This window comes from Triturus cristatus, chromosome 10 (assembly GCF_964204655.1).
Source record: "Triturus cristatus chromosome 10, aTriCri1.1, whole genome shotgun sequence".
Lineage (NCBI taxonomy): Eukaryota > Metazoa > Chordata > Amphibia > Caudata > Salamandridae > Triturus > Triturus cristatus.
The window spans coordinates 1,241,930,453-1,241,945,771 of NC_140593.1; the positions used below are offsets into that span (position 1 = coordinate 1,241,930,453).

The 15,319-nt window shown below is 53.0% G+C and overlaps 1 protein-coding gene across 1 annotated transcript in view; it reads right to left on the reverse strand.

Annotated features, from left to right (window-relative positions):
- Positions 1-15,319, reverse strand: part of LOC146797181 (forkhead box protein P3-like) — a 238,098-nt gene that overhangs the window by 153,108 nt on the left and 69,671 nt on the right. The window contains exons 2-3 of the mRNA XM_085630324.1: positions 10,137-10,271; positions 2,390-2,497 (exon numbers count right to left, since the gene is read on the reverse strand). Of these exons, the coding sequence (XP_085486450.1) occupies positions 2,390-2,497; positions 10,137-10,271 (243 nt within the window). The remainder of the gene's footprint in view (positions 1-2,389; positions 2,498-10,136; positions 10,272-15,319) is intronic.

Below are 15,319 nucleotides of genomic sequence, written 5' to 3' on the forward strand. Positions count from 1 at the left end.
TTAGACTGATGTAGTCTTGCATGTAGAGTTGTTGATTGGCTCCTCTACTTGTTAGACTGAGGTAGTCTTGCATGTTGAGTTGGTGATTGGCTCCTCTACTTGTTAGACTGAGGTAGTCTTGCATGTTGAGTTGGTGATTGGCTCCTCTACTTGTTAGCCTGAGGTAGTCTTGCATGTAGAGTTGGTGATTGGCTCCTCTACTTGTTAGACTGATGTAGTCTTGCATGTAGAGTTGGTGATTGGCTCCTCTACTTGTTAGACTGAGGTAGTCTTGCATGTAGAGTTGGTGATTGGCTCCTCTACTTGTTAGACTGAGGTAGTCTTGCATGTAGAGTTGGTGATTGGCTCCTCTACTTGTTAGACTGAGGTAGTCTTGCATGTTGAGTTGGTGATTGGCTCCTCTACTTGTTAGCCTGAGGTAGTCTTGCATGTAGAGTTGGTGATTGGCTCCTCTACTTGTTAGACTGATGTAGTCTTGCATGTAGAGTTGGTGATCGGCTCCTCTACTTGTTAGACTGAGGTAGTCTTGCATGTAGAGTTGGTGATTGGCTCCTCTACTTGTTAGACTGAGGTAGTCTTGCATGTAGAGTTGGTGATTGGCTCCTCTACTTGTAAGTTTGAGGTAGTCTTGCATGTTGAGTTGGTGATCGGCTCCTCTACTTGTTAGACTGAGGTAGTCTTGCATGTAGAGTTGGTGATTGGCTCCTCTACTTGTTAGACTGAGGTAGTCTTGCATGTTGAGTTGGTGATTGGCTCCTCTACTTGTTAGACTGAGGTAGTCTTGCATGTAGAGTTGGTGATTGGCTCCTCTACTTGTTAGCCTGAGGTAGTCTTGCATGTAGAGTTGGTGATTGGCTCCTCTACTTGTTAGATTGAGGTAGTCTTGCATGTAGAGTTGGTGATTGGCTCCTCTACTTGTAAGATTGAGGTAGTGTTGCATGTTGAGTTGGTGATCGGCTCCTCTACTTGTTAGACTGAGGGAGTGTTGCATGTTGAGTTGGTGATTGGCTGCTCTACTTGTTAGACTGAGGTAGTCTTGCATGTTGAGTTGGTGATTGGCTCCTCTACTTGTTAGACTGAGGTAGTCTTGCATGTTGAGTTGGTGATCGGCTCCTCTACTAGTTAGACTGAGGTAGTCTTGCATGTTGAGTTGGTGATCGGCTCCTCTACTTGTTAGACTGAGGTAGTCTTGCATGTTGAGTTGGTGATTGGCTCCTCTACTTGTTAGACTGAGGTAGTCTTGCATGTAGAGTTGGTGATTGGCTCCTCTACTTGTTAGACTGAGGTAGTCTTGCATGTTGAGTTGGTGATCGGCTCCTCTACTTGTTAGACTGAGGTAGTCTTGCATGTTGAGTTGGTGATTGGCTCCTCTACTTGTTAGCCTGAGGTAGTCTTGCATGTTGAGTTGGTGATTGGCTCCTCTAGTTGTTGCACTGATGAGGTCTTGCATATTCAGGTGTTTGTCCAGAGTTATGCCTAATGATCTAGTGGAGTCCTCAACATGTGAAGGGCAGCTGAGGGACGTTAGTTGTTTGAAACAGTCCTGGATGGGTGTAGGATGGTTGTGCGGGGAAATCAGGAGGAATTCGGTTTTCATTGTCTTTAACATAAGGTGATTGTGAGTTAACCAGTGTTGTGTTTTCACAAGGGCTGAGTTAAGCGTTTTGATTTCACTGGTGTTTTAACAGTGGGCGTCTTGTGGACACTGTAAGTATAATATCCTTACTGTTTTAACACTGCCCCCTGGTGGATACTTGGTATAAAATCCTTGGTGTTACCACACTGCCCCTTGTGGGCACTGTAGGTATAATATTCCTGGTGTTTTAACACTTCCCCCAGATGTACTCTGTGTGTATTATATCCCGGGTGTCTTAACACTGCACTGTGGTGGACACTGTAGATATAATATCCCTGGTGTTCTAACACTGGCCCCTACTAGAAAAGGTAGGTGTATTATACCTGGTCTTTTATCACTGCCCCCTGGTGGGCACTGTAGATATAATATCTCTGGTGTTCTAACAGTGGCCCCTTATGGACACAGTAGGAATAATATCGTATGTGTTTTACCACTGCCTCTCGGTGGGCACTGTAGGTATAATATTTCTGGCGTTTTAACACTGCATCCTGTTGGATGACTTAGGTACATTACGTATGGTGTTTTAACTCTGCCCCCTGCTGGATGCTGTAGACATTACTTACTTAGGATATTAGCAGTCACCCAGCTGACTGCTGTATGGATGGAATACATTGTACATTAACCCAGCACATGCTTGTTACACTAAGCATCATATTAATGATGTAGTAACAGTGCCACCTGGTGGGCACTGTAGGTACAATGCCCCTCGCATTTTAACACTGCCCCCTGATGGATGCTGTTCACATTACATACCTGGTGCACTAGCACTGCTGGCTGTTGATTGTCCTGTAGAAGGGGCTGCAGGTGAGAGGGGCCGCTGTGATTTGTTGCCGGTGTCACCATGACGAGCGGATAAGATATCTGTACGAAGATCAGACACACACTGGTCAGAGCTCAGGACATTCTGCAGCTCCTCCTTCCAGAACAGTGCACAGTTACATCTGCCCTGCTATCATCAATTTACGGTGTGATTTCTAATCATAGGCCCTGTTTTTTTTTAATCCTGCGATTGATGACTTTATCTCAGTATTTCAACAGGCAATATGCTACATGGAGAGAGATAGCAGAGAAATAATAGCATGTCCCCACTCCTGTTTGACTAAACACTTGAATCTGTTAATAGATGTATTGGCTTCTGTAGGGCAGCCTGCCTCTGCTCCTACTCAACGCCTCGGCTTCTGTAGGGCAGCCTGCCTCTGCTCCTACTCAACGCCTCGGCTTCTGTAGGCCAGCTTGCCTCTGCTCTTACTCAACGCCTCAGCTTTTGTAGGCCAGCCTGCCTCTGCTCCTACTCAACGCCTCGGGTTCTGTAGGCCAGCTTGCCTCTGCTTCTACTCAACGCCTCAGCTTCTGTAGGCCAGCCTGCCTCTGCTCCTACTCAACGCCTCAGGTTTTGTAGGCCAGCCTGCCTCTGCTCTTACTCAACGCCTCGGCTTCTGTAGGACAGCTTGCCTCTGCTCTTACTCAACGCCTCAGCTTTTGTAGGCCAGCCTGCCTCTGCTCCTACTCAACGCCTCAGCTTTTGTAGGCCAGCCTGCCTCTGCTCCTACTCAACGCCTCGGCTTCTGTAGGCCAGCTTGCCTCTGCTCTTACTCAACGCCTCAGCTTTTGTAGGCCAGCCTGCCTCTGCTCCTACTCAACGCCTCTGCTTTTGTAGGCCAGCCTGCCTCTGCTCCTACTCAACGCCTCGGCTTCTGTAGGCCAGCTTGCCTCTGCTCTTACTCAACGCCTCAGCTTTTGTAGGCCAGCTTGCTTCTGCTCTTACTCAACGCCTCAGGTTTTGTAGGCCAGCCTGCCTGTGCTCCTACTCAACGCCTCAGGTTTTGTAGGCCAGCCTGCCTCTGCTCCTACTCAACGCCTCGGTTTCTGTAGGCCAGCTTGCCTCTGCTCTTACTCAACGCCTCGGCTTCTGTAGGGCAGCCTGCCTCTGCTCCTACTCAACGCCTCGGCTTCTGTAGGCCAGCCTGCCTCTGCTCCTACTCAACGCCTCAGCTTTTGTAGGCCAGCCTGCCTCTGCTCCTACTCAACGCCTCGGCTTCTGTAGGCCAGCTTGCCTCTGCTCTTACTCAACGCCTCAGCTTTTGTAGGCCAGCCTGCCTCTGCTCCTACTCAACGCCTCAGCTTTTGTAGGCCAGCCTGCCTCTGCTCCTACTCAACGCCTCGGCTTCTGTAGGCCAGCTTGCCTCTGCTCTTACTCAACGCCTCAGCTTTTGTAGGCCAGCTTGCTTCTGCTCTTACTCAACGCCTCAGGTTTTGTAGGCCAGCCTGCCTGTGCTCCTACTCAACGCCTCAGGTTTTGTAGGCCAGCCTGCCTCTGCTCCTACTCAACGCCTCGGTTTCTGTAGGCCAGCTTGCCTCTGCTCTTACTCAATGCCTCAGCTTTTGTAGGCCAGCTTGCCTCTGCTCTTACTCAACGCCTCAGCTTTTGTAGGCCAGCCTGCCTCTGCTCCTACTCAACGCCTCGGCTTCTGTAGGCCAGCCTGCCTCTGCTCCTACTCAACGCCTCAGCTTCTGTAGGCCAGCTTGCCTCTGCTCTTACTCAACGCCTCAGCTTTTGTAGGCCAGCCTGCCTCTGCTCCTACTCAACGCCTCGGCTTCTGTAGGCCAGCCTGCCTCTGCTCCTACTCAACGCCTCGGCTTCTGTAGGCCAGCTTGCCTCTGCTCTTACTCAACGCCTCAGCTTCTGTAGGCCAGCTTGCCTCTGCTCTTACTCAACGCCTCAGCTTTTGTAGGCCAGCCTGCCTCTGCTCCTACTCAACGCCTCGGCTTCTGTAGGGCAGCCTGACTCTGCTCTTACTCAACGCCTCAGATTTTGTAGGCCAGCTTGCCTCTGCTCTTACTCAACGCCTCAGGTTTTGTAGGCCAGCCTGCCTCTGCTCCTACTCAACGCCTCGGCTTCTGTAGGCCAGCTTGCCTCTGCTCCTACTCAACGCCTCGGCTTCTGTAGGCCAGCTTGCCTCTGCTCTTACTCAACGCCTCAGCTTTTGTAGGCCAGCCTGCCTCTGCTCCTACTCAACGCCTCGGCTTCTGTAGGGCAGCCTGCCTCTGCTCTTACTCAACGCCTCAGATTTTGTAGGCCAGCTTGCCTCTGCTCTTACTCAACGCCTCAGGTTTTGTAGGCCAGCCTGCCTCTGCTCCTACTCAACGCCTCGGTTTCTGTAGGCCAGCTTGCCTCTGCTCTTACTCAACTCCTCAGCTTTTGTAGGCCAGCCTGCCTCTGCTCCTACTCAACGCCTCGGCTTCTGTAGGCCAGCTTGCCTCTGCTCTTACTCAACGCCTCAGCTTTTTTAGGCCAGCCTGCCTCTGCTTCTACTCAACGCCTCAGCTTTTGTAGGCCAGCCTGCCTCTGCTCCTACTCAACACCTCAGCTTCTGTAGGCCAGCTTGCCTCTGCTCTTACTCAACGCCTCAGCTTTTGTAGGCCAGCCTGCCTCTGCTCCTACTCAACGCCTCGGCTTCTGTAGGCCAGCTTGCCTCTGCTCTTACTCAACGCCTCAGCTTTTGTAGGCCAGCCTGCCTCTGCTCCTACTCAACGCCTCGGCTTCTGTTGGCCAGCTTGCCTCTGCTCTTACTCAACGCCTCAGCTTTTGTAGGGTAGCCTGCCTCTGCTCCTACTCAACGCCTCGGCTTCTGTAGGCCAGCCTGCCTCTGCTCCTACTCAACGCCTCGGCTTCTGTAGGCCAGCTTGCCTCTGCTCCTACTCAACGCCTCAGCTTCTGTAGGCCAGCTTGCCTCTGCTCCTACTCAACGCCTCGGCTTCAGTAGGCCAGCCTGCCTCTGCTCCTACTCAACGCCTCGGCTTCTGTAGGGCAGCCTGCCTCTGCTCTTACTCAACGCCTCAGGTTTTGTAGGCCAGCCTGCCTCTGCTCCTACTCAACGCCTCGGTTTCTGTAGGCCAGCCTGCCTCTGCTCTTACTCAACGCCTCAGATTTTGTAGGCCAGCTTGCCTCTGCTCTTACTCAACGCCTCAGCTTTTGTAGGCCAGCCTGCCTCTGCTCCTACTCAACGCCTCAGCTTCTGTAGGCCAGCTTGCCTGTGCTCCTACTCAACGCCTCGGTTTCTGTAGGCCAGCCTGCCTCTGCTTCTACTCAACGCCTCAGCTTTTGTAGGCCAGCCTGCCTCTGCTCCTACTCAACACCTCAGCTTCTGTAGGCCAGCTTGCCTCTGCTCTTACTCAACTCCTCAGCTTTTGTAGGCCAGCCTGCCTCTGCTCCTGCTCAACGCCTCGGCTTCTGTAGGACAGCTTGCCTCTGCTCTTACTCAACGCCTCGGCTTCTGTAGGCCAGCCTGCCTCTGCTCCTACTCAACGCCTCGGCTTCTGTAGGCCAGCTTGCCTCTGCTCTTACTCAACGCCTCGGTTTCTGTAGGCCAGCCTGCCTCTGCTTCTACTCAACGCCTCAGCTTTTGTAGGCCAGCCTGCCTCTGCTCCTACTCAACACCTCAGCTTCTGTAGGCCAGCTTGCCTCTGCTCTTACTCAACTCCTCAGCTTTTGTAGGCCAGCCTGCCTCTGCTCCTGCTCAACGCCTCGGCTTCTGTAGGGCAGCCTGACTCTGCTCCTACTCAACGCCTCGGCTTCTGTAGGACAGCTTGCCTCTGCTCTTACTCAACGCCTCGGCTTCTGTAGGCCAGCCTGCCTCTGCTCCTACTCAACGCCTCGGCTTCTGTAGGCCAGCTTGCCTCTGCTCTTACTCAACGCCTCAGCTTTTGTAGGCCAGCTTGCCTCTGCTCTTACTCAACGCCTCGGCTTCTGTTGGCCAGCTTGCCTCTGCTCTTACTCAACGCCTCGGCTTCTGTAGGCCAGCTTGCCTCTGCTCTTACTCAACGCCTCAGCTTTTGTAGGCCAGCCTGCCTCTGCTCCTACTCAACGCCTCGGCTTCTGTAGGGCAGCCTGCCTCTGCTCTTACTCAACGCCTCAGATTTTGTAGGCCAGCTTGCCTCTGCTCTTACTCAACTCCTCAGCTTTTGTAGGACAGCTTGCCTCTGCTCTTACTCAACGCCTCGGCTTCTGTAGGACAGCTTGCCTCTGCTCCTACTCAACGCCTCGGCTTCTGTAGGCCAGCCTGCCTCTGCTCCTGCTCAACGCCTCGGCTTCTGTAGGCCAGCTTGCCTCTGCTCTTACTCAACGCCTCAGCTTTTTTAGGCCAGCCTGCCTCTGCTTCTACTCAACGCCTCAGCTTTTGTAGGCCAGCCTGCCTCTGCTCCTACTCAACACCTCAGCTTCTGTAGGCCAGCTTGCCTCTGCTCTTACTCAACGCCTCAGCTTTTGTAGGCCAGCCTGCCTCTGCTCCTACTCAACGCCTCGGCTTCTGTAGGCCAGCTTGCCTCTGCTCTTACTCAACGCCTCAGCTTTTGTAGGCCAGCCTGCCTCTGCTCCTACTCAACGCCTCGGCTTCTGTAGGCCAGCTTGCCTCTGCTCTTACTCAACGCCTCAGCTTTTGTAGGCCAGCTTGCCTCTGCTCTTACTCAACGCCTCAGCTTTTGTAGGCCAGCCTGCCTCTGCTCCTACTCAACGCCTCGGCTTCTGTAGGCCAGCTTGCCTCTGCTCTTACTCAACGCCTCAGCTTTTGTAGGCCAGCCTGCCTCTGCTCCTACTCAACGCCTCGGCTTCTGTAGGCCAGCTTGCCTCTGCTCTTACTCAACGCCTCAGCTTTTGTAGGCCAGCTTGCCTCTGCTCTTACTCAACGCCTCAGCTTTTGTAGGCCAGCCTGCCTCTGCTCTTACTCAACGCCTCGGCTTCTGTAGCCAGCCTGCCTTCGGTAACCAAGTCGCTGATATGACACTGTTGAGTACACCCACAAACACCCCATGCACCACCCTATGTGCAGTCAAATGCTCCGCCCCAGGATCCACACCATGCACTGCCTCTTGCACCACCCCTTGCACCACTCCTTCACTGCCCTGTGCACCATCTAATGCACCACCCATAAACCACCCCTCGCACTTCTCCTTGCACCACCCATTGCATCTCCCTTTGCACTGCCAGCTGCACTGCCCTTTACAGTGTCCCATGAAGCACCTCTTTCACCTGCTCTGCCCCATACACCACATCATGCACCGCTGCATGCAGAGCCTCTTGTATCGTCCCATGCACCATCCATTGCATGACCCTATTCACTACCCCATGAACTGTCCCTTGTACTACCCCATGAACCACTGTTTGCACTGCCCCTTGCACTGCCCGTATACTGCTCTTTGCATCACCTCAAACACTGCCTCGTGAACCACCCCATGCACCGCCTCTTGCACTGCCAGTTGCCCTGCCCTGCGCCCCCACCCATGCACCGCCCCATAAACCACCCCTCGCACCGCTCCATGAACCACCCCATGCAGGGCCTCTTGCATCATCCCATGCACCATCCATTGCATTACCCTATTCACTACCCCATGAACTGTCCCTTGTACTACCCCATGAACCACTGTTGGCACTGCCCGTATACTGCTCTTTGCACCACCTCAAACACTGCCTCATGAACCACCCCATGCACCGCCTCTTGCACTGCCAGTTGCCTTGCCCTGCTCCCCCGCCCATGCACCGCTCCATGCACCGCTCCATGCACCGCTCCATGCAGGGCCTCTTGTATCATCCCATGAACCATCCATTACATGACCCTGTTCACTACCCCATGAACCACTGTTGGCACTGCCCCTTGCACTGCCCATATACTGCTCCTTGCACCACCCATTGCTCTGCCCCATGCACCACCTCAAGCACTGCCTCATGAACCACCCCATGCACCCACCATGCACTGCCTCCTGCATGCCCATTACCCTGCCCTGCTCCCCAGCCCATGCACCGCCCCATAAACCACCCTTCGCACAACTCCATGCACCGCCCCAAGCAGGGCCTCTTCTATCTCCCCATGCACCACCAATTGCATGGTCCTGTTCCCTAACCCATGAACTGCCCGTTGTACTGCCCCATGAACCACTGTTTGCACTGCATATATAGTACCCCATGCCCCACCCACTGCCTCATGCACTACTCATGCACCTTTCCATGCACCACCCCCATGCACTGTTCCATGAACCACCCACTGCCTCATGCACCACTCATGCACCTTTCCATGCACCACCCCATGCACTGTTCCATGCACCACCCACTGCCTCATGCACCACCCCATGCACCACCCCATGCACTGTTCCATGCACCACCCACTGCCTCATGCACCACCCCATGCACCACCCCATGCACTGTTCCATGCACCACCCACTGCCTCATGCACCACTCATGCACCTTTCCATGCACCACCCCATGCACTGTTCCATGCACCACCCACTGCCTCATGCACCACCCCATGCACCACCCCATGCACTGTTCCATGCACCACCCACTGCCTCATGCACCACTCATGCACCTTTCCATGCACCACCCCATGCACTGTTCCATGCACCACCCACTGCCTCATGCACCACCCCATGCACCACCCCATGCACTGTTCCATGCACCACCCACTGCCTCATGCACCACCCCATGCACCACCCCATGCACTGTTCCATGCACCACCCACTGCCTCATGCACCACTCATGCACCTTTCCATGCACCACCCCATGCACCCACTGCCTCATGCACCACTCATGCACCTTTCTATGCACTAGCCAATGCACTTTTCCACGTACCACCCACTGCCTCATGCACCACTCATGCACCTTTCCATGCAGCACCCAATGCACTTTTCCACACACCACCCACTGCCTCATGCACTGTTTCATGCACCTTTCCATGCACCACCCAAAGCAATTATCCATGAACCACCCAATGCACTTTTCCATTCACCACCCAATGCACTTTCCCACGCACTGTTCAATGCACCACCCCTTGCACCACTTCTTGCACTGTTAAATGCACCCTCTCCTGCACCACCCATTCACGTTCCATGCACCACCACATGCAGCACTTCTTGCACTGTTCCATGAACCACCCCTTGCACCATCTCCTGCACCACCCATTCACGTTCCATGCACCACCACATGCAGCACTTCTTGCACCGTTCCATGAACCACCCATTGCACCATCTGCTGCACCACCCATTCACGTTCTATGCACCACCACATGCAGCACTTCTTGCACTGTTCCATGAACAACCCCTTGCACCATCTCCTGCACCACCCATTCACGTTCCATGCACCACCACATGCACCACTTCTTGCACCGTTCCATAAACCACCCCTTGCACCATCTGCTGCACCACCCATGCACTTTCATTTAATCACCACATGCAGTTCCATGCACCACCCCATGCTTTGCCCAGGCACCAACCACCCCACTGCACCTGCCAGTGACCTTCTCCTTGCACTGTATCATGAACAGCCCCATGCACTGCCCCACGCACCACTACTGCCTCTAGAACCACCCCATGTACCACCCTTTGCGACACCCCTTGCACCGCTCCATGCTCGCCCCTTGCACCACCCCTTCTGAAGCCCTTGCACCACCCCATGAACAGCCCCATACACCGCCACAAGCACCGCACCATCACCCATCCCACGTCCCGGGGGTACCTGTGGGGAGGTGGTGCTGGTGGCCACTGCTTGCTTCCAGAAGACATGCTCTTGGCACGGCTGCACCCGCAGTGTGTGCTCTGGGGGCTCCGTGCTCTCCATGAAGCTCAAGGAGGAGGCTGGGGTCTTCAAGTGCTGTGAAGAGGGGATGAGACACTACAGTGAATGGGGCTCTCTACCAAGGCCACACAGACCCTCTTTAGTGCCCCCAGCTGGGGACATCTCTCTTGAAGCTGCAGGGGTCGTGCAAAGCATGTGTCGTGCTTGTCCTGTGGTGACCTTACGTGTCTGTCCACTATCTGTGGCAACCATACGTGCCTGTCCACTGACTGTGACGACCATACATGCCTGTCCTGTGGTGACCTTATGTGCCTGTCCATTGACTGTAGCGACCTTACTTGCCTGTCCACTGTCTGTGGCGACCTTACGTGCTTGTCCTGTGGTGACCTAATGTTCCTGGCCACTGCCTGGCATCTGTCCTGCTGCCTAGCAGAGTCAGCCATACAATTTTCTGGGGTAGTTGGGGGTTGAGACCCTTCAGGGGGGTATCCATCAGAGGGTCATGGTGGTCTTTGTGCCTGTCTGCCGCGTTTTTAGATGATCCTGGGCTCTGTGCCTGCCCCGGAAGACCCTTCCCTGGAGAGTGTTCAAACTTCAACCTACTTGAAGGGTTCCTCTCCATAACCCCCCTGTGCAGACTCCCCTTTCACCAGGAGGGTGTGTTGTTGTGGGGGGGCTTGTGGGTGATGCATGCAGTCATCCAGTGGACTCTTGCTTCACTGAGAAGCCATGGTTGGGTGCGGAGAATAGGAGAGACGTGATAACATTGTTTGTGACTTGTCATAAAGCGGCCACTCCAGGGGTGCCAGGTGAGCTTTGGGGAGACCGGAGACAAGAGACATCCATTGTCCAGTTTGGAGAGTACCAGCACCTGGACTTCAGTTTACAAACCCTGCTAAAGAAGGCATTGCTTGATGTCCTAGAGCAGTCTAAAATGGCCGTCACTGCATTATATGTGTTATTAAATCAGGTAACTGAACTTGAAACCAAAGTGCACAATTCACAAAAATCAATATCAACAATGTTTTCAATTTCATCGAATTGATTTGTATTTATACTTTTTTCTTTTCACTTAAAATTTGTACATGAAATTTGGTAACGCAATTCTATATGTTGGTGATCACATGTAGTCATTTCATAATACATATATTGACACATATTTTCCACTTTCAAATTGCAGGCTTGACATACAACTTTGTTTCTCGTGCCCAATGCGTTATGACATCTACACTCAAGGAATGTGTCCACTATTCCAAGATGGCCTCCATGTGCGTGGCTGTGTCATGACACACCGGAGGCCATTTTGATTTTTTTAAATTTATTATGGCCATCTTAGAACAGTAAACCAATAATAAGAATAATATATTTGCACAGGAGCGCCCCTGCACACAAGCATTGGATAACTCAATTGACAGAGGTGCCAGCTCCTACCATGCCACCCTGTGCCACACAATATCTTCCCTCTTCACACATCTCCCAATGAGTTGATGCCACACCCAGTGCATAGAGTGAGATGGAACCCCTGTAGGGCTGTGTGCAGGCTCTGCCCATCTGACACCCACCAGGGGCTTTACATCCACACAGGACGTTGTGTGTATTTGTGCGAGCTGGGATGTCCTCGAGTGCTGGGCTCTAAGCCCCAGGCCCTCTCCTTGCTCCTCCCCTCCACCCTCTCCTCTGTTGGCCGATGGTGACTGCTCAAAGCTCCTCTCCTCTCCCTACACCAGACTCTACTCTTTCATGGCCCTGGTGAAGTCATTTCAAAGTTTGCAGGTCTGCAATTGGTCTGCTGTCCCCTTATAAAGGGGCGACCTATTGCCTCTGCCAATACTTTTTTTTTTTTTTTAAATGATTGCTATTATCAACTACAAAAGTAGGGTAATATAAACTCCTCTATAAATTAGAACTCTGCCTGTAAACATTATGGGGGATATTCTCAAGAACGTGTGATAAATATCGCAAAATTAGCTTAACGCACCTTTCAACATCACAGTCTATCTCGTGAAAATAACGCCGTGTCAACGTGGAATTCCCAACACGGCGGTACCATGCGATAGTCTCCCGATAACGCGTCAAATGTCCACGATAAAGTCACCAAAACGCCGATAAAAATAGAAACCCCAACGTGAAAAATCTTGCGATGGGCCCAACCGCGATAAAAACATCTGCGTTAAGCTGCGCCAGGTCTGCAATCCACACACGTCAGGCGGGAAAAATCACTATAAAAGTAGAAAAAAAAACTACAAACAAAAGCAAAACAACTGCGAAGCACAATGGAGGGAGCTGGAGCAAGTACAGAGGACAACCAGAACCCCACAAGCCCCCCGGAAGCCCAGGACGGGACCTCGGGGACAGGGAAAAGCAAGGACAAGAAGAAGAGGAAGACGCGGTTCAGTCCGCAGGAAAACAGGATCCTGATAACAGAGGTGATAGAACACCATCAACCACTGTTTGTCACCTCCACTGTGTCACTGGGAACTAAAAATAGAATATGGCAGACCATCGTGGTCAAGGTGAATGCAGTCGAAGTGCTGAAGAGGACAATGGACGAGTTCAAGAGGCGCTGGAATGATGTCCAGTGCAAAACCAAGCAGGAACTCGCAAACAACAGGAAGGCAGCAATGCAGACTGGAGGTGGGAGTCCAGCGCCACAGGAGGAGCTGGACGAGATGGAGGAAATGGTGTCCACAGTCATCAGTGGGGAGACGGTGGCAGGAGTTTGGGGACCGGACACTGCTCAACAGGACCGGACACAACAGCAACAGGGTGAGTAACGACCAGGGACTGGGGAGACCGGGGGAGATGGGCACAATGGCACACATGCACAATTAAGTATAGCACACTGCACACCCACAATGACTCTGGATCATGTCCGTGATCCCCCTGGCACACTGCAGCACACCTAGGTACAGCAGGTAGGCCCCCGTCGACTATTTGTCCAGAGAGGGCACGTCCCACACACCACCAATCTCACAACCAACCCATGCCCATAAGTCAAACACAGCAATGCGGCGTGTCTGTGAGCAACACTGACAATGCAAGTGACACTGCGTGACGAATAGCATTGCTGCAGTCAATATCATGAAATGCTGCGAGCCACGACACTGAGGTGGCTGAGTGTGGACCACATCCGCAAAGGAGCAGGTCACACCCTGACACATCCAAGTGCACAAACAACCCCTGACGTCAACAACACAGCTACAGACAAACCACGCCCCAGACCCCCAACACCCATCAAGAGGCCAATGTACCCAAGTATGCCACATCTCAGCACTGTACAAGCACAGAAGTCAGAGGCACACCGCATGAAAGGGATAAGGGTCAGCAAGATCAGAGGAGCAGGGGCGACTCTCTCTTAAAGCAGCACACACACATAACATGCAGAGCACATCAACATTGACAATAATGTGGTACAAACTGCAACACGTTCACAACAGAACAGAGGACACAACTGGTGCCGCTTGTCTGTAGATACTGGCCAATCACATTTGGCATAGCAGGTAAATGTGAGTTGATAATGTACAAGTACGAACACACATCCGTGATGGTGTCGAAATATCCATTGTCCCGCATCAAATTGGCAGCTCCTCCCAAACAGACACAATGTACCAAACAGACACAATGTACATATACATGCATTCTGCATGTAAACATGTACAATGCGTCAACATACATGTGAACACCATGTTAAACCGCATCTCCCCTTCACTTGCAGGTGGAAATCCAACACCTTCTGCAGAGCAGTCCCAACCTCTCTTATCTGATGAAGAAGAGGACCACCACACCTTCGATACTGATGCCCTCCAAGAGTTCATCAACAGCTACGTCAACTCACCTCCAGGAGCAGGCCAGCCCAGCTGCATCGCTGAGACCCTACCCCCTGCACCGACCACACAGCAGGCAGCACCCACCACCACGGCTGCCTCCCAGGACCCCCAAGAACAACACATGGAGAAGTTGGCTGAAGGGGTGGGGTTTGACTGCATGGCAGCCAAACTAGATGCCATATGTGGGTGCCTAAGTCCCATCAGAGACCACTCACAGTCCCTAACGGACACCCACTGTCCGCTCCATGCTCTCCAACACTCCATGGCTGACATCGTTGGAGTCCTGACTCTGAGACAAGAACGACTGTCTAGTCCGAGTGGCTCCAGCGAGGTCATCCGGGAGTTGGGACACATGCGGAGGATCATGGAGAACATGGAGCGGACGCGGGCAGGAAGAGTGGCTTCCACGGCTGCACACCAGTGAGTGGTAGCCGGGTTCCTCAATGACCTCACGACCATCCTCATGGCATTGCTGCCACAAGGCCTGGCGCCGATGCATGCTGCTGCTACCACCACAATCACTCCCTGCCCCCTGAGGTGTCACTGACACACAGTGAGGCAGACATTCCACATCCCTGGCCCCTGATGTGTCAGTGCCACACAGTGCTGGGGACAGAACACCACCACCCACTTGTGAGGCACTTGACACATCAGAGGACAAAGATGAGGATGAATCTGTCATGGTGGTGAGAAGGAAGCGGTAGCATTCATCTCGGCCATAAGGCCTTTTTCTGCTCTCTGCATCATCACCTTCCACTGTCCCCCGATGCACTCAGCGACACTCACCTTGGACCCCGACATGGACTGCCATATTCTGTTTGATCGCCAATGACACAGCAATCAGACTGCGGACTGAACTCCTCCTCTGATGTACTTGTCATTCCCTGAAGGACTCTGGCTGGCCCTCCACGGGCAAGGTGGGGTTTGCATGGCCCTGTACTGCTCCAGATACAACACTCCACTGAATGTGCAATAAACATTCATGTTAACCCAGATGTGTCGTGTCTATGATCATTCAAGTGTGTAAGTATGGATGGATGTAGGGTCGGCGAGTCCCCCTTACGTCCATGTTGCTCATGTTGTGGGACTTGGCTCACAGGGTACAACATTTCCAATTGGGGTCCGTGTGGCGCCGACACCACAACAGAGACGCATCAGTCACTTCCTTGTCCAGGCCAGGACGGGACCACGCCCAGTGCCCCGGGGTCATTGTTCACACCCCTATGCTGGACTGGCATATGCCAGGCCAGCCCACTTCGCTCACAGGGAGGGGACAACGCTACATGTCCCAGGTCT